The sequence below is a fragment of the Postia placenta genome (genome assembly GCF_002117355.1).
Source record: "Postia placenta MAD-698-R-SB12 unplaced genomic scaffold POSPLAscaffold_17, whole genome shotgun sequence".
Lineage (NCBI taxonomy): Eukaryota > Fungi > Basidiomycota > Agaricomycetes > Polyporales > Adustoporiaceae > Rhodonia > Rhodonia placenta.
The window spans coordinates 651,596-669,183 of record NW_020169848.1 but is presented as its reverse complement, the minus strand read 5'-3'; the positions used below and the strand labels follow the sequence as shown (position 1 = coordinate 669,183).

General features: G+C 53.4%; 5 protein-coding genes and 1 non-coding gene across 6 annotated transcripts; 3 read left to right on the top strand and 3 right to left on the bottom strand.

The window, feature by feature from the left end:
- The first annotated feature begins 1,231 nt into the window (after positions 1-1,231).
- On the top strand, positions 1,232-4,179 carry POSPLADRAFT_1185708 (hypothetical protein). The gene is made up of 20 exons (XM_024489172.1): positions 1,232-1,321; positions 1,382-1,407; positions 1,461-1,487; positions 1,547-1,555; positions 1,635-1,777; positions 1,834-1,937; positions 1,990-2,111; positions 2,172-2,232; positions 2,292-2,513; positions 2,571-2,609; positions 2,668-2,724; positions 2,779-2,795; positions 2,852-2,904; positions 2,967-3,025; positions 3,084-3,148; positions 3,209-3,325; positions 3,390-3,410; positions 3,474-3,542; positions 3,604-3,686; positions 3,737-4,179. Exons 1-20 carry the CDS (start codon positions 1,269-1,271, stop codon positions 3,869-3,871), a joined length of 1,482 nt encoding a protein of 493 aa, XP_024334525.1. The 5' UTR covers positions 1,232-1,268; the 3' UTR covers positions 3,872-4,179.
- A 291-nt stretch (positions 4,180-4,470) lies between these two features.
- On the bottom strand, positions 4,471-6,364 carry POSPLADRAFT_1049933 (hypothetical protein; the record flags this gene model as incomplete). The annotated part of the gene is made up of 11 exons (XM_024479878.1): positions 4,471-4,631; positions 4,688-4,765; positions 4,830-4,875; positions 4,927-5,094; positions 5,152-5,232; positions 5,302-5,407; positions 5,477-5,612; positions 5,690-5,691; positions 5,907-6,042; positions 6,094-6,161; positions 6,306-6,364. 11 exons carry the CDS (start codon positions 6,362-6,364, stop codon positions 4,471-4,473), a joined length of 1,041 nt encoding a protein of 346 aa, XP_024334524.1.
- Positions 6,365-7,348: 984 nt separating this feature from the next.
- POSPLADRAFT_1185707 (hypothetical protein) lies at positions 7,349-8,142 on the top strand (the record flags this gene model as incomplete). Its single annotated transcript, XM_024489171.1, has 2 exons — positions 7,349-7,375; positions 7,435-8,142. A coding segment is annotated over exon 2 (651 nt), but the record flags the coding sequence as incomplete, so codon positions are not given.
- An 872-nt stretch (positions 8,143-9,014) lies between these two features.
- POSPLADRAFT_1049932 (hypothetical protein) lies at positions 9,015-12,024 on the bottom strand (the record flags this gene model as incomplete). Its single annotated transcript, XM_024479877.1, has 9 exons — positions 9,015-9,252; positions 9,307-9,353; positions 9,409-9,705; positions 9,766-10,318; positions 10,369-10,520; positions 10,570-11,077; positions 11,126-11,278; positions 11,497-11,806; positions 11,859-12,024. 9 exons carry the CDS (start codon positions 12,022-12,024, stop codon positions 9,015-9,017), a joined length of 2,424 nt encoding a protein of 807 aa, XP_024334522.1.
- A 204-nt stretch (positions 12,025-12,228) lies between these two features.
- POSPLADRAFT_t156 lies at positions 12,229-12,300 on the top strand. Its single transcript has one exon. It is a non-coding gene; the product is annotated as a tRNA-Thr (tRNA).
- A 222-nt stretch (positions 12,301-12,522) lies between these two features.
- POSPLADRAFT_1036766 (hypothetical protein) lies at positions 12,523-17,005 on the bottom strand (the record flags this gene model as incomplete). The annotated part of the gene is made up of 23 exons (XM_024477169.1): positions 12,523-12,882; positions 12,951-13,000; positions 13,054-13,127; positions 13,180-13,377; positions 13,435-13,614; positions 13,675-13,745; positions 13,799-13,857; positions 13,909-14,058; positions 14,114-14,120; positions 14,184-14,450; positions 14,519-14,696; positions 14,766-14,983; positions 15,041-15,162; positions 15,205-15,325; positions 15,382-15,442; positions 15,497-15,605; positions 15,673-15,961; positions 16,015-16,056; positions 16,113-16,227; positions 16,279-16,325; positions 16,375-16,495; positions 16,548-16,815; positions 16,870-17,005. 23 exons carry the CDS (start codon positions 17,003-17,005, stop codon positions 12,523-12,525), a joined length of 3,243 nt encoding a protein of 1,080 aa, XP_024334521.1.
- Between the last annotated feature and the right edge of the window lie 583 nt (positions 17,006-17,588).

The following is a 17,588-nucleotide window of genomic DNA, read 5'->3' as shown; positions in this document are numbered from 1 at the left end:
TTCACTGATTCCGCTGACAAGGTATGAGATCATGTGTGTCAGTTGGTTATTCAAGACCAGCCTCTCCGAGTGTGACGTACAAAAATGGACATGGTAAGCCTAGAGAAGATAACGTCGGAACCACTGGCTCTGGCTCCGTCTGTTAATGCGCAGTTGAAATTGTTATACACCGCCTGAACGAAGCGCAGGCTTCTGCTATACTCATGCCGGCGGCACAAGACCCGAGACCGCTGCATATGGCCGAGCAAATATGTTTGACTTTATGAAACGAGTTCAACAGGCCCAGTGCCGACAAACGTGCAGAAACGCGTGGGGAAGACTCCGGAGCCGTGTCAGCAGCAAGCGGAGACACTTGTGGACGTCGATGTGCGCGAGGGAGAAACTGAGGCACGAAGCCAGAGCCATGGTGCCGCGGCCTAGATCAAGTCCGCGAAGATTCCCCTAAATCTTCTCGAAAAAGCTATATCTCGTATGGATCTTGCGGTGGCTGGCCTCCTAAAATCAGTTCGCGCCCAGCCTGAGAAGCTCTTGGTAATATGCGGAGCCGCTGCCCAGACTCTGCAAAAAACAGTGTAGCGCGGGGATGAATTTGCATGTGCGTCGACAGAGTCTGAGCAAGGAACGCAAAGTTGCTGTGTAGCATATGGCACGTTGTAAGGGTTCCGGCGATCGACGACGCAACCGACGTCGATCAGCGAGATCAATCATGCCAGTGGGCCTGAAATAAACACATTCGCGCGTCCCTTCTGCATTCTAAAGACCTTTTGTCGAGAGTAGCAGCGGCGAAGAGGGACCCAGAGCTGAGCGCAGCAGTGAGCTGGCGAATTTCCACCGGGTTCTAAGAGTTGATAGAAAAGTGCGTAATCGGGTGATCGAGCAGCACGCGGTGGACAATCGAGCGGCATTTTCTGGGCGCACGACGTCAGGGTAAAGGTTTCGTAGTTGGCTCGTGCAAGAAGAGACTCAGAGATGCGCAGCGTGTAGGAGGCTATTATACAAGGTGCTGTCGTGTCGGGCAGATGGGCGGCGGCGAGGTAGCAAGGAACATGATGGCGCGCGGAGTCCGCGAACGTGCGCGAGTAGATATGCCACATTTGGCGAAAGCACAGGGCCATCAATAGAAACAGACGCCTGATACCCCGGAGCATCAGACAGCTCCCCCTCCGAGCCTATCGCGCATAAATATGCCTTGCCCCGCCACACCCCCGCTGCCCACCATCAGCCCCGTCTTCCTCCCTTTACTGTGAGCGTCGACCAGAGAACGAGCAATGGCTGCGACTACGCCCAAGAAAGGTCTCTCCCAGGTGTCCCTTATTTTTGCGTACGTACTTCGGCCCCGAGCAGGTGTGCACGCGACTGACGTCCACATTCGCTTTTTCAGCTGCGGGACTGCTCTGTTTTCGGACGGTCAGCACCATCCGTTGAATGCCTACTTTCTTTACCCACACAGTCTTCTACAGGGTACGCCAATGGGATCATCGGAAGTGGTATGTGTGCTCGGACCGGTGGTAAAGACTTTTGCTGACGCCCACGCGATTGTATGCAGTGAACACACGTTAGTACCCGTGTCTGCTGTTTTTTTTTTTTACAGCCCCTACTGTCCGTTCAAGCGCTTCCAACTCACACGTCATTAGTCCTCAAACGCACATACGGCGCGGACGAGGTGTCCAAACATAACTACAGCAATATCGTCAATAGTACAGCATTCGCCGGCACAATCGTCGGAATGCTTACCTTCGGCTACTTGTCTGACCGCTTTGGACGCAAATCTGGCATGGTGCGAGCATCTTGCCTGCAGCTCATGCGACCCTAATTCTGACAACGCGCTACCAGATGACCGCTGCCGCCATTGTCGCATTATTCTCTGGTCTCTCCGCTGCGTCCAGCGGTGCACATCACAGCATCGGCGGCCTCCTTTCCATGTTGAGCGCGATGCGGTGAGTATGCCCAGTCCTTCCACGTGAATGCTTTTTGACATCGTTCCGTTAGTTTCCTCCTCGGGATTGGTATTGGCGCGGAATATCCTTGCGGGTCTGTCGCTGCCTCTGAGCAGTCAGAAGAGCCTGGGATCGGAAAGAACGCGCAGCATCGGTGGTTCGCACTGGCCACGAGTCAGTAGTCCTCCAAATACCTGACTATATGCGCTGCCGCTCACCTCTACTTGCTTATAGACACGATGATCGATTTCGGCTTCGTCGTCGCGGCCTTTGTCCCCCTCGTGCTCTACTGGATGTACGCTCTGGCATCCCCGTCACTCTGTAATTGTGCGTCTAACGGGGTTTCATTCGCAGTTTCGGCGAGCACCATCTCCGCGCCGTGTGGCGCCTCTCGCTTGGCCTCGGCGTCATCCCTGCTGTAGCTGTCTTCATCTGGCGACTGAACATGCAAGAGCCGACGCGCTTCCGCAAGGACTCGATGGCCCGCGCGCGCACGCCATACTGGTTGATCATTAAGCGCTACTGGCGGAATCTCTTCGCGATTTGCATAACGTGGTTCATCTACGATTTCATCACGTCAGTAGCCAACGACCGAGTGCTAGCGTAGCGTCACTGATGGGACTTGCGATACAGCTACCCGTTCAGCATCTACTCGTCGACCGTTGTGGACACGTAAATATTCGTCAATAAGCCTATCTCCGCACCCTTGCTGAGCTTTCGTCTAATACAGGATCACGGGCAACTCCTCTGCGCTCAGCATCGTGTTTGGCTGGAATACCGTTATCAAGTGCGTTCCGCGTGTTTATGCGCGTGTTTCTCTAACACTGACGCCGAATCTCAGCCTGTTCTACATGCCAGGTAAATAAGGATACTTACGGTACGAAACGTGCCCCTTGACTAACACTGCCACGCAGGAACCATCGGCGGCGCCCTCCTGGTCGACTACCTCGGCCCCAAGCACACTATGGTAAAATGCTATATAATGGACAATGCATCGGCTTGATTTTGACACATGTCCCACCATTGTAGATCCTCGGTCTCATGGCTCAGGCTATCATTGGTTTCATCATGAGCGCCCTCTATACGCAGTACGCCTCCGTCCCTGCCACACCGTCCGCATACTTCTCACGCTCCTGTCTCTCGCAGGCTGACTAAACATATTGCCGCGTTTGCCGTGCTCTACGGTATCTTCTTGAGCTTCGGTGAAGTTGGTGCGTATTGCGGTCGTGTTGACTGGCGATCATGCGCTAACTTAACGGTCTGTGTCGTAGGCCCCGGCAACTGTCTTGGTATGCTCGCCGCGAAGACGGGTCCTACCGCTATCCGTGGTAAATTCTACGGAATTGCTGCAGCAATCGGCAAGGTCGGCGCGTTTGTCGGTACCTATGGTAAGCTCCCCTGGCCTGCATAGGCTGCTTCAGTCTGGCTGATTGACACCTCCTCACCCTCAAGTGTTCCCGGATATCGTCAATGGTGAGTTGGCGTCGGAGGAAGCCTTCCAAAAATGTGTCTGTTGATGAGTCGATTGTTATTTAGACTTCCAGAGCAGATACGGAGGCAACAACCCGAACATTGGCAACACTGGACCCTTCTGGATCGCCAGTGGTACGTGCTCCGCCGATCTGTATTTTGTATTAGGACCGCTGACGCGCCGGACTGGCGACAGGTTTGGCCGTCCTGAGTGCATTCATCACCCTTGTGCTGATCAAGCCCCTCACTCACGACGGCATGGCTGAGGAAGACCGCCTGGTGCGTTCACAGGCTCTCTCCATGTCGCACACACTGATCCCTGCTTACAGTTCCGCGAGTACCTCGAGGCCAACGGCTACGACACCTCGCAGATGGGTCTCGGCCTCACCGACGAATCCACCACCTTTTCCGACGGCGACGCATCAGAGAAGGACGGTGCAAGCGAAAAGGTCGCGGCAGTCTGAAATGTATCCGGTACGCTGCACTGCAGTGCCCGCGCCCTGCGCTTGCGGCCCTACGATACCCATGTGTTATAATGCCGACCCGCCGGGGCCGATTGAGATCTATCTAACTTACTGGGAGCCGGTGTATTCTTCTTAGGCACGACCGTCACGACGCTTTGCTGTTATGTGAGTCCGGGTTCTTTGTCGTCGATGCTCACGATGTAGCCGAATATCCACGCACGTATCAATCGATATCCTAGTCATGTAATGTCTTGAATGAGGAACTTAGAACGACCGTGTTGAATCTAGAATGCGGTTGATCCGAGTCTATCGCGATTGCAGTCCTGCCTAAAGCCACTTGGACCTCGACCTCGACGCTCATCCTGTCCATTCTCTTAGTCATGGCCTAGAGCCGGGGTTTTGTCTCCCCCGCGTGCTTTGCTAGTGCACGTTCAATAAGTTGTCACGGCGGTGCTCCGGTAACAGCTATAACGCTGCATGACTATGCAGCTGACTCAAACAAGCACCTCGTTCAACTCTAGACCTACAGTCGTGCCAGCTGTGTACCGGCGTAGATAGTGATCTCCGTCGCGTAGATAAAGCATAAGCATTATATCAAGTCAGCCAGTGGACCCAGATAGGACACCCACTATGCCTACTTCCTTCACGAGTCGCTCGATTTCTGTCTGCAAGGTATCCCCTGTGTGCGACTTTTCTAGTTTACGCGCTAACATCGTGGTCAATTGCTCCTCGGTTCCTCTGGCAGATTTACGATATGATTCTGCTTAGACATCAGTATGCTGACAAAAACACTTGATTCGGATGAAGATAGTCTACCTAGGAGCTTCCCCGAGTTCGGATGTTGTGCAGGCGCGAAGATGACAGCGTTTTGGACGAGTAGTTCCTTCTCATGCGCTGATAAAAGTGAACGCCGTTAATTGAATCGTGCGGTTAACCATGAACGAAGCAATGTAAGAACCTTCCACCATGTTGGTCCGTACGTCAACTAATGACTGCTGCCATGCCTTGATAGGGTATCCTGAATAACAGTTATCACGGAACAAGAAGACACGTACCTTTCCTCGTCGGAGAATAACACTACCGTCCTGGAGATCCCGTACGTTACCATCTGCATATCCCGTGATTGACAGGCGCAGGGCATCCACATATCCCTCTGCTTCAGACGATTCCTTGCGCAGACATTCACAAAGTTCAGGGCTCGTGATATCATTGAAGATGGAGACCTGGACCATGTGCGCGTGTAGTCAGCTCGGGAGAGGCGATAGCACCAGCTAGCGCACATGTTGGATTAATCCTGCACAAGAGTGTACCAGTTCCAAGGATTGGTCTGACAAGCGCTGCAACGACGCTTCCTTTTCGGCCTACAAAGCATAATGAGCAGCCATTTGTGTCTAGCAAGCTGGTTGGGTGCTTGCCAGTCGTCTCGAAACTGCGTCTAGGCCTTCAGACGTGATCCTTTCTGGATTCAGGGGGAGTGGGGATCGGTATCGCAGGTAGCTCGCGGCACGGCGCTGTGCAGCTTGTGAAAATCGCTCGCTGTGTATGGGGTGAGTCCGTAATCAAAAGGCCGCAGACTAATTTTGTAAGATCGGGTTCCTCACGCACAATAACTCGACTACTCGGGGGTCGTCCTCAGATCGGCCTGTAGCTGATACAATAGCTGTGCGCAGGCGTTCTCGGCTGTTCGCCTCATTACACTCAGCATCCCGTCGAGTCTTTCTTGGTGTTGATCCGAAGCGGACTGAACGAATGTGGTACGAATGTAGAGCCTGAGACGATGTTGGTCAAAGATACACCGCGGATGATGGCGCTTCTTACCGCTAGTACGTCTTTGGTAGAATCAACGCGCGTTGATATTGGAGAAACCTGAGGAAGATCGACCACCAGTGTGTCATGAGCCTATGCAGAAAGTATGAGCGCAATGTCATACGACTGGACATGATGGACGAATACATTATGCGAAGGGGTGTTGCTTCTGTCGCCAATGATGATTCAGTAGGGGACAATGTATATATAACGCGCGAATGCCACCTACTCGAGTCGCTCAATGAGGGTAGTGGCGGCTCTAATCCTTGCCATACGTTTGGATTCCTTCTCATTAAGAGATTCCAAAAGATTAATTGCTAGTCGCTTTGTCTGTGCCGTGGCCTGCAGGCGGTCCACTTCTCTTTCTATAGCGTAGGTCCTGAGAATGATGCATCGAGATACAGCGAGATACTCACGACTTTCTGACAGACTTCTCATTCGATCTTCAAGTTCGACTTTGATAGTGAGATGTTCTTGCTGTGCACTAGTCAGTCGCGAAGTAGCACTCTTCGTCTCTATGAACACGGAGTCGTGCGATAACTGTGCTCTCAGCCGGCTGCTCTGCCGCATTCTAATAGATACTTGAATCAGGAGTAGTCAAGTAATACAGTATTCAATCAATCCTCACTGGTCAATTGCTACTCGCTGTGCCTCTACATTCGAGCGTCCCTTCATATGTTCAGCCATGAAACGCAAAGCATCGGCGAGAGGACCCTTGCATAGTCTATCCGTATCATCATGACTAATATCTGGTCCACCAGTGCATTTTATCCACTCTGCAATCTTGTCCAATTGGCCTTTGTTGTTTGCAGAAAGCGAAGACGCGTGGGATGAGGCGGTCACTGGTGGCTTGGCCTGGGAGGATCCACCGCCCCTACTGATAGCCTTAGCTTTATTCCGGACTGTTTCGCGTACCATCTCGAAGTCGTCGGTGTCAATTGAAGTGGGCTAAGATTCGAGGAGCTTGTTTGAGGATCGTCGTATATTAGCGGTGAACGGCGAACGCGACCGAGTCAGCGTCTGCGCCACAAGCGCGTCGTATGCACGTGAGGGAAGGAGGCAAGATAAAGTTCCGGGTTGGGTCCGTACCTGAATACAGCGCTTGCCCGTACCATCATACTACGAGACATTGCATAAGGATGTCTATACGATCGCAAGACATTGCCAAACTAAGCATGACGCCCGCCGCTGTGGGCCTGTGGCCCGTACTGGAAACATGTTCCAGACTTCGAACATCGAGTAGAACTTGAAGGCTCCCACTGCCCGGGAGAGAGGAAGAATCGCTCGATCGGTGACTTGCAAACTGAGGCAACAAACTGGATACCGATGGCGTAACGGGTTCCTCGACGTCATCTTTGGCTGCGGATTGGTGGCCTTCCCCGGGCGCGATAAGACAACAGTACATGGCAATTCACCCAGTGCTAGGTTTTGTTCCGAGCACTTACTAGCTAGTCTCTTGAGAGCAAGGCAGACGCTTCCTTCAAACCTGCTCGGGCTCCAGTGGGCCAGATGCCGGCCAGCGGATTGCTAGTCTAAACCAGTGCTGTGCGACTCGTGTATCAGATTGCAGTTACGCGACGCTGTCACCCAAAGGCTTGGCTCAGGTCCAGAGTCAATGGATAAATGGACAGCCCAGTCAGTCTTTCACCTATCGATCTTTGCCCACATCGTTGTCTCCCATCGGGGCCTGCAAGTCTAGTGAGTTTATGACCGCTCTGGGCTGGATTCCTGCTAATTGGCCATGGGCTCGATTATAGAATATGACTACTTGATACACAGTCGTTGTCGAGCTACGAGCACATAGATCCAACTTCATGTCACTACCTGTTCTACCGACGGAGGTCTGGGAGTGCGTAATTGACCATCTGGCGTATGCGATGCTATCACAAGCTCTCAAGAATTGCACGCTTGTCTGCAAAGCCTGGTTCCCCAGAAGTCGCTACCATTATTTTCGCCGCGTCTTCCTCAGAGAGCAAAAGCGTGTTGTACGACTGGCGGAGCTCGTCAAGACAAGCCCCATCCATGGGAAGGCGCTGTTGCAGGTCCTTTTCAAAGGTGGCCAGCACCCCGGCGGCCAGCACAAACCTATCCCAGAGTTTGGAACCTTTGCGGCTATGCTCGCACGAAGGCTACCGAATCTGCGACAAATCGGCATCACATACGCGGACTGGCAGCCAGCCACCTTTCATCCCCAAATCTTCCTACATCTATCTGCATTCACATCAGTCACCCAGCTTACCCTGTACAGCAGCGTCTTCTCGTCCGTAGACGTGTTCGGTCGCCTTGTTTGTTCACTGCCAAATCTCTCCGCTATCGCGACCTTCGACCTTACCTTCCTGAAACGGCCCTTCAATTCCCGTACTTTCTACGCGCCTCGAACCAATATCGTCCATGTATCCTTCAATGGTAGCGGGGTCCCGGATGTTGTGGACTTCTTCGTCCAGAGCAGGATCGCTTCGCAGCTCAGAGAGATGTTGCTGGGCTACCCGAGGCCGGTCCTGAGCGCGCGAACTGACGGTTTGCAAGATCTGCTATCCGCTGCCGGCGCAGCGCTCCGAGTGTTGGATATCACGGTCGTGGGCTCGGCGCTCAAGTCCGCCAACTCGGACGATTCTGGGATCCATGCCGAAGAAGGTATAGTCCGTTCGGATGCCCTTACCCAACCTCCCGCGGACCTCACACACAACACGGGTCTTCTCGCGCTCCATCTCAAGATGCGTCTCATTGAGGATGTGGACTACACCTGGATTATTCCTATGTTAACCCAGATTAATTCTGCCGATTTCCGCAACATCGTATTCCTCATCGATGCTCGATACGGGACGGCCCTGTCCAGGCTGTCGGAGAACATCCTGACCCCTGATATTTGCTCCTCGGTTGACGCGCTGCTAGCAACGAAACAATTTTCGAAGCTACAAGAGGTCCATTTCAAGCTCTGGTTGCTCCCAGCCGCCGAGAAACTGGTTGCGAGCGAGTGGCATCAGACACTCTGCTCGAAGATGCCGAAATTGGCTTCACGCGGCATCTTATTGTACGTCCAGTGTGTACCCCATGTAATCGAAGGCTCATACCGGATTCGCATCTCGTTCAGGTCGAATGTCGATGTCACATATAGAGCACTGCCGTCACAGCCTTAGCCTAGGTGCATCGAACGTCTTGTGTCATATTACGATCAATCGTTTCGCTATTGGCCATTTTGATTAAATCGTTTACGTGACGTTCATTGTATAAAGTACAGATCATCTGGGGTAGGGAAACAAGGCTATGCATCACAAAGGTGCCAACTTCCATGAGACAACATTATGACATAATCATACAGTGATTTCTGATTGCGCAGTCACTCGAAGGTGGGGACGTCGAACGTCCCCTCACGGTCAGCACCATGTCTCAATACGTACTCCTTGTCCTTCTCTGCTTGATGCAGCATTTCGCTGACGACCTCATGCAGGTCGATCGCCACCCTGGGGTTCCTGAGTGCCGCGCCTTTCACTGCGTGTACAGCGACGTGGTACCGAGACGTGTGGTTCAGCAGCATCATCGAGAAAGGTGAAGTGGTAGTGCCCTCCTCGCCGTAGCTATGGGCTCATGATCAATATAGTTTGAACTCGCAATGCCGCAGATGTACGTACCCTTCGATAGTGACACGATCCAAATTAGGCCGACCAAACAACAGTGACTGCAGCCAATTCAATTAGCGCGGAACCAATCATATACGCTGCAATCGGACGCACCTTGAGCTCACCCGGGTACCCGTGGTAATTGAAGTGGATGGGACGGTCATTTGTGAATAGCCCCACAAAGTTGGCCTGACTCAACGCATGCGGATGCGCGCCATATGGCTCGAGGATCATCAAGTCTGTGACGTTGACGACGCGTACGCGCATATGGGGTAACCGACGACGAAGCATGGCTGCCGCTGCAATGACCTCGAAGGTCACTTCGACCCCGATTCCGACAAGCACAACGTCTGGGTCGGTACCGTCGTCGACGCTCGCAAACTTCCAGACGGATGCGCCTGCAATACAGTGCTACAGAGTCATGAGTTGTCAGTCTTTCTGCTGATCAATCGTTGGAGAACATCCGCGTACCCTGTCCGCCTCGTCAGGACTCAGCCACACCGGCGTCGGCTGCTTACTTCCGACCATCAAGTTCACGTAGTTCTTCGCCCTAAGACAATGCGCGACCGTCGACAAGAAGCAGTTCGCATCTGGTGGGAGGTACACCCGCGCGATCGTGGGCTTCAAGTTCAGCACCGCGCCAATGAACGACGGATTCTGGTGCGAGAACCCGTTGTGCTCCTGGCGTGCCCACGTGCTTGTCTCGATGTAGTTCAGCGAGCCGACTGGCTGACGCCACGGTGTCTCACGCGCCATCTTCACGAACTTGCTGTACTGCACCATCATCGTGTGGATGATCCCCAGGAATGCTTCGTAGCTTGGGAACAACCCTGTACGCCCGGTGAGCGTGTACCCTTGCAGCATACCCTGGCAGGTGTGCTCAGAGAGAATTTCGATCACGCGCCCGCCATTCGCGCGTGAGGCAACGTCCCATTGCATGTTGCGCCCGCTGTGCCGCAGAACAGCATCCAACTTATTCGACACAAGTTCGTCCGGGGAAAATATGCGGAATGTATGCGCGTTCCTAGTCGACGATCAGTATCTGAAACCGTTGTAGCGAAGGAGACGACGTACTGCTCGATAACCTGGTACAAGAATTCACCGATAGTCTTCATGCAACTCGCCTCTGTCCCCTTTTCAACACCGAAGGGCTTCCAGGCAGGGACATCCAGGGGTGTGTACGCGGCATATGCTTCTTTCCTCTGTCCTAGCTTCTTTTCCTGCCTCTGTCGTATACTTTAGTATGCATAAATGGGGGGGTATAAGCCGGCTCACCTCCGGTATAATCGACAGGATCTTCTTGTTCGGCCTGCCCTCCGCGTCGAACAGTTCTTTCGGTTTGTACGACTCGAGCCAGGCTTGCAGCGCCTGTAACTCCTCTTTATCTGTCTTTGCCTTTGGCAGTGGTACCTGGTGTGCGTGGAACGAGCCTTCAATAAACTCGCCATGAATCTCCTTAGGGCCTGACCAGCCCTTCGGCGTGCGCAGGATCAGCACCGGCCATCGTGGCTTCACAATCGGCCTTCCGTTGCGCGCAGCGTCCTGGATTTTATGGATCTCGCCGAGTGCCCATTGCAGCGACGCGGCCATGTCCTCGTCGATATGCGGCAGGTCTTCGACGAAGCGCACCTGGTATCCGTACCCCGCGAACAGAGCGACGAGTTCCTTGTCGTCCATTGTGCCGTAAATTGTACGCTCCGAGATCTTAAACCCATTGACATGCACGATCGGCAAGATCGCACCGGATTCAGCAGGATCGATGTACTTATATCCGTGCCACGCACTGTGAGAGCATGAGCGACAGAATGGCTACTTAGAGAAAGGTACCTACGCAGCAGTCGGGCCAGACTCTGCTTCCCCGTCGCCTACCACGCAAATGCAGATCAAATCAGGGTTGTCCATGACGGCTCCGAAGGATACTGCGAGTGCATATCCGAGCTCGCCGCCCTCGTGGATAGACCCAGGAGTCTCTGCATTGATATGACTGCAAGCAGAGTGTCAGTGACCACTCGCACGGCGCCAATAGCACATCAATATGGTTGGGACACCTCAATGAGCATTCAACAAGCCGTCTTAACGGGCATGGCCCAGTCTCCTCGCTTTGTTTCGGTATCAGTGGCCTCAACAAATGGAATCCAGGTGCATATATGCGCCCGTACAAGACTATACTGTGGTCACATGTTTGGGCTGGGCAAATCGTACCTCGGGAAACCACCAGGAGCGCTGAAACCCGAAATCAAATTGTGCAGGCCCTTCTTGTCACGCGTGTTGCGTGGCCAGAATGTCGCGAGAGATTCCTCGAGCCAGAGGCAAGACAGTATACCGGGAGCACCATGGCCGGGGCCAACAACGTAGAGCGCGTCGATGTTAGTGTTGCGGATAATCCGGTTCATATGGGCATAGACAAGAACAAGCCCAGGGCAGGTCCCCCAGTGTCCAAGTAGGCGAGGCTTGATATCGTCCGGGGTTATAGGACGCTCAAGAAGAACATTCTCCTTCAAGAATATCATTGCTAAAGACGACGTGACTTATTGCAGACAAAGTATATGAGACTACGAGCGTACCTGCTGCAATGTAGTTGGCGGCGCGTTTAAATTGGATAACTGCCTCGAGGTCATCGGGGGAGAGAATGCCATTCGTGTCTAGCTGGACGCGATATTCGAGGAGAGAATCGGGTAGGAGAGAGGGATCTGGAGGGGGATTGGGTTGGGAAATGAGTTGGCCAGGCATCGTTGGCAGAAGGGGTCAGGGGGGGGGCCGTTGGCAACGAATGACATTTTGATTTATATGGTGGAATACAGGGGCGTGTGCTGCAGTGGATGAAGTCAGAGGCTTGACAGTCGAGTAGGCGCCGCGTCACTACAGCGTCACCGTGGATCAACAGATCAATGTCCGCTTTTAGGCCAATGATATCTCCCATAACCGCTGCATAAAGCCCGTTTAGCTCAGTGGTAGAGCGCGCCACTCGTAATGGTGAGGTCGGTTGTTCAATCCAGCCAGTGGGCATAAGACGAGCAATCATCGCTTTTTGGAACATGCAGGGAAGGTCATTGTATTCAGGGTAAGGGGGATTGTTCTTGGACTAAGCTCAAGTATGACTCTTGTCCATTGTAAAGTACTACAAGATTACAGCAACAATACTTTACTTGTAAAATCGGGTATAGCACAGCCGGTCACAGCTAACCATTATGTCCGCAAAAGCATCAAGTCTATCTAGCCGTAGCGGCTTCATGTGCTTCGTGCTTCGTCGTGTATATCGTTGTCATGATCGTTCCCCGCCCCTCCCTCCGTCGCCTGAGTCGATTCAGGTTGCGGGCTCTTCTCCTGTGTGTCGCTAGGTGTGCTCTTACCCGTCTTCTGCGCCTGGCCGCGAGCGGACTGCGTATCCCCGCCCTTTGTAGTGGGTTGTTCTTTCTTGACTTCCTTTTTGACTTCCTCCTTCGGCTTACTGTCGCCCTTGGCGCTTTCATCTTGGGGCACACCAGCGATGCGATAGTACGACTCGCCATGGGAGTCTCGCTCGTGCACCAGGGTGAGACGCTGCATCTCCGTGAGGAAGTTCTCGAGACGAGCATCCTTCTTGCTCCGCTAAGAGAATAAGGCGACACATGAGCACTCAAACTTACGTGACGAAAGGGCCCAGATGTGTGACTCACCACACGCCGACCAATGTTGTTCAACCATGGCAGTCTGCTCAACAAGAAGTCTATCAAATGCGATGAGCCTGAGACAACATGACTAGATATACAATCGGCTCACATGCAAAGCCGACCGCGATTGTCACGCCGAACGAGTATGCCCAGATCTTGACCACAGTCACGATGTCAATCCAACTATTTATGAATCAGCGAATGGACGGAAGTGCTGCAGCGACGAAAGCCTCACCCTCCGTGTTCACCGGGTCCGGAAATCCATCCAAAGAGTGCGAATAAAGTGGCGAGGACGTCGACGCCCAGGATGGCACCAAGGAGCTGCCATGACGGCCACACGAAAGGTCCAGAATCTGGTCCTTGTGACATCCGGGTGATCAAGATAACCCAAGACTCTGTTAGTGCCACTTCGAGGAACAGAATTTCCTGGACGCTGCGGACAGAGCACAGTTGGGTCGACGCTCAATCACATGAATTGCTGAACACACACCTTCCGAAGTTTTGAATGATGCCACCGTCATGCAAGAAGAGAGTCCCACGGATGATCCAGGTTCCTCCGGCCAAGATCAAACCCATGATCGTGGACATTATCCAGACCTTGGGTAGCTGCCAATCTACCGGCTTCCGCTCAAATGGGGCGTTGTCATACGCTATAGCGATGGTAGCGACGCTGAATTGAATATCACCAATGAGCCCTCGTCCCAAATTTATGAAGACACGCGAGACTTACTCTGCAAAAATGGCAAGGAAGACAATTAGATCAACGCGGATGGTCTCGTTGAGGATGAGCATTGAGAGGCACTATTGTTCATCGATCAGCATTCGTGATTAAACCGAAAAATGCATTCACATACCAGGTAGACCTCGAGGTGGATACAAAGCGCAATACGATACACAATGTACGCCTTCATACCTGTCATGCTCATGAGTGACCATCTAAGCGATCGGTACGAACGAAGCTCACGGTGGAAGATCTGGCGTGCGACCTTGATACTAGTAATGATAGTACTGAGACCTTCGTCGAGGAAAACAACGTCAGCTGCAGTCCGCGCAGCATCGGACGCGCCCTCCACGGCAATACCGCAATCAGCCTTCTTTAACGACGGGGCATCGTCTGCGCATCTCCGTCAGCGGATATATCTAGAAGCGGGGCCATCTGAAATACGCACTAACGCCCTGTTTATAGCATCATCCTTTGTCAGCTCCCCTCTCTGATTATAAAAAGTGATGTCTACTTACATCGCCTGTCATCGCAGTCAAATGCCCGCGCTCCTGCAGCATCGACACGACTTGATACTTGTGTTCCGGGAATACCTCCGCAAACCCATCCGCCGCCTCGATGAAGTCGCGCACCTCCGAGCCTGCCATCGAGCCTCCGATGAGCCGTGCCGAGTCGTACACGTTCGTGCCCAGCGAGAGTTGCTTGCACGTCTCGATCGCGATTGCGACAGCATCTCCAGTCAGCATCTTGATGTGTATTCCGAGGTCGATCGCCTCGCGGATCGTCTACGAGCGTCATCAATCGCGTCAGCACGCTTCAGCTGCGAAAGGAACGAACAGGTACTCTGACATACTTCGGCAGTGTCAGCGCGGGGCGGGTCAAACATCGCCAACATCCCGAGTAGTTGCCATTGCTCGTCGCCTTCCTTGATTGCGACGCCAAGTGATCGGAAGCCCCGTTGGGCGAACTCCTGTGCCTGCGAGCGGTACTTCTCCACAGTGTCTGGGTCGAAATCATGCAGTCTCAGTATCCTGTGGTAAGTGCGCCGGTACTATCAGCATACTGGCACCCCAGCTAACACAAAGGAGCACGGCACTTACGCATTGGGGGCGCCCTTCGCGCACGTATAATGCTTCCCGTCGCACTCCACCTCTGCCATAATGCGCTTCGAGACGGGATCAAATGGCGTGAACTTGTGCGTGATCCACCCTTTGCGCAGGATCTCCTGGGCGCCAGGGTAGTCCTTCAGGCCGATGATGGTCACCCTGTCAATGGGGTCGAGTGACTTGATGTTGTGCGATGACGATAGCACGGCAACCTGATGATAAAAACGTGTCAGTCAATGGCTTTGAAGTTCAGGAGCGGCAATACCCACCGCCATAAACCAGTTAGGGTCTACGTCCGGTGCGATGAATGGTTCGTTGAGCGAAAGCTTGTTAGCGGTCAGTGTTCCTGTCTTGTCAGAGCACAACATGTCCACGCCTGTAGAGATATCAGCTATTTGTATGCGTTTCTCCACCAATCACACATATTATTCACCAGCGAGCGACTCAATCGCGGTGAGCTTCTGCACAATAGCCTTGCGCTTCGCAAGATATGCAGCACCGACAGCCATTGTAGTGGTCGTGACGCATGGCAGACCGACAGGTACACCAATGATCTGCATGACGGATACTCAGCACTACTATCTGCTCATGTACACGCCCTCCAACTTACGAAGAAAATCAACGCATACACCAGGAGGTTATTCTGCGCCGGAGACGCTATACCCAGGTGCCTATGTCACTGTGCTTTAGCTGTCACGAGCTGGTGAACTCACGAAGACACATACCTGAAGAACCCACCGATCCAAACAATGAAGATGAAGACGATGACGATGACGAGCAGCGCTGTGCCAATGCCTCCCAGCACGATCTGGAAATGTCCGCGCTCGTTGGAAGCTGACGCACAGATCAACATCTCCAGCACAAGGACACGCGTGGGTCCACAAAACGAACAGATACATACACATGACCAAACTTGCCGTGCGCCCGACAAAGCTCAGCGGTGCGCTCGCAACGACCACCGCGTACACCTTCCCGCGCTTGACACCACATGTGTAATATGCGACATCACCAACGAACTTGTCTACCGCGAGCGACTCGCCCGTGATCGCGCTCTGATCGACGCTGGCCACCGACGGACCTTTCTCCATACCAGACCTCTGCGAGTTCTGAGAGGACTGCGAGTCGCGCCGCGCGCGCTTCTCGAGGATTGGGTTTGAATCACCCTTCTTGTCATTGTAGTCCGCAATGATCTATGACGCGAATGATCAGCGCACGATCGGGGGAACGGGAGACACGCGTGTACCTTGGCATCTGCTGGAATTGTGCTGCCTTCTTCTAATATGATCTACACAAAAGCATGCCTGAGAATACAGTTAGGACTGCAGTAAGGGATGTACTCACGACGTCGCCGGGAACGAGTTCTCGCGCCTCAATCTCCTGCTCGCGTCCGTCGCGTATGACCCAAGCTTTCATCGCGATGCCTGCCTTAAGCTGTGCAACAATGTCTCCCGCTTGCCTGCACAACGTTGGATCAGGAAGGCAGCACCAAATTGTACTCTAAACATACTTCTCCTGATACCAGCCCACGCCGGCGTTCAAGAACAGGATACCGATCTGGCGCGCTATGAGACAGCGATCAATGCCTAAAGTGACAGACACGCACGATGACACCAAAGTCTATCCAGTCGCGCAAGCCGGCAGACAGGCAGACAGCAAGCTCCATGACGTATAGAATTGGGCCGCGGAAATACGAAATGAACTTGAGGAACTGATTCTCGTTTTGGCTGTTCGAGCCATCAGCACGACAGTGCATATGAAACAGCGTGAGAGGCGTACCTCTGCAACTCATTCCAACCAGATACCGCTCTCCGCTTTTCGATTTCTTGGCCGGACGGGAGACCCTGGAGCATGTCCGTTTTGAGCCAGTCTGGAGGCACCTTCTTTTCCTTCTTGCTCTCCTTCTTCACGCGTTTCCACGGCGCATACCAAGGTCGCGTCGTCTCGCCCTCGTCTTCCTTGTCTTCGTCATCTGCGCCGCGCTCAAGCTTTGCAGCCTCGTCGGTGGCGAATTGGAGGAGCACGTCATACTCATTGCCCTCATACGCTGCAGGCGTGACCGTTGTATCGGCGGATTGGTCTGTGAGAGGAGAGGGCGCACCGTTCGGCGCCTCCTTGGCGTTGTCGACTGTTCCGTCCCCACTACCTGCAGATGCGCGATTTGCACCGGAGTTGTCAGCAGGAGCAGACTCTTCATCTTGAGGGGGTGTCTTTCTTCTACGGTTGAGGAGACCCATAACGACGACTTGAGGAGGAGGCCAAGAGAGGCGGAACGAAGACAAAGTGGAGCCTGCGGGGGCTATAAAAGAAAGCAGGCGCGCTATAAGCGCAGTACATCTCTACACGGTATTCACGGTCAGCCACAGATAGCGAGACGGGAGGCTGGAAGACTCCACCTGTGCGTCATTCTCCGCTCCCTACCCCTTGGCGGAACCAGTTGCCAGCCACCAATGTCCAATTATTGGGGGCTGCACGCTATGACGCCTACCTATGACGCTCCGGCCTACCGAGTTGCTCCAGCACACGCGTCTCCGGGTCGCGTCGCGCACATGACCGTGTCTGGTACACACGTGTGCCCCGACGTGTGTGCGCGCCGTTGCATATTAGCATGCCTTGAGAATCAGATCACCAGTATGAACAGCAGGGCGTGCGCATATTCCGTTCGGTCGTGCGCGGTGAGAAGAACGCGGTCTTGACACCAAGGTGACTGATGTGGGGCTGACATATTGATCCGTTACACCTAAACGGTACTCACTCGAATTCGCTTAATGGTGAATACAAGACGGACAGGCCGTAAGTAGTCCATGCATACAGCTATGC

Coding starts and splice junctions, on each gene's coding strand:
- POSPLADRAFT_1185708 (XM_024489172.1), top strand. CDS start 1,269: ATGGCTGCGACTACGCCCAAGAAAGGTCTCTCCCAGGTGTCCCTTATT. Junction 2,112..2,171: donor GTGGTTCGCACTGGCCACGA/GTCAGTAGTCCT, acceptor ACTTGCTTATAG/ACACGATGATCGATTTCGGC. Junction 3,149..3,208: donor CTTGAGCTTCGGTGAAGTTG/GTGCGTATTGCG, acceptor TCTGTGTCGTAG/GCCCCGGCAACTGTCTTGGT.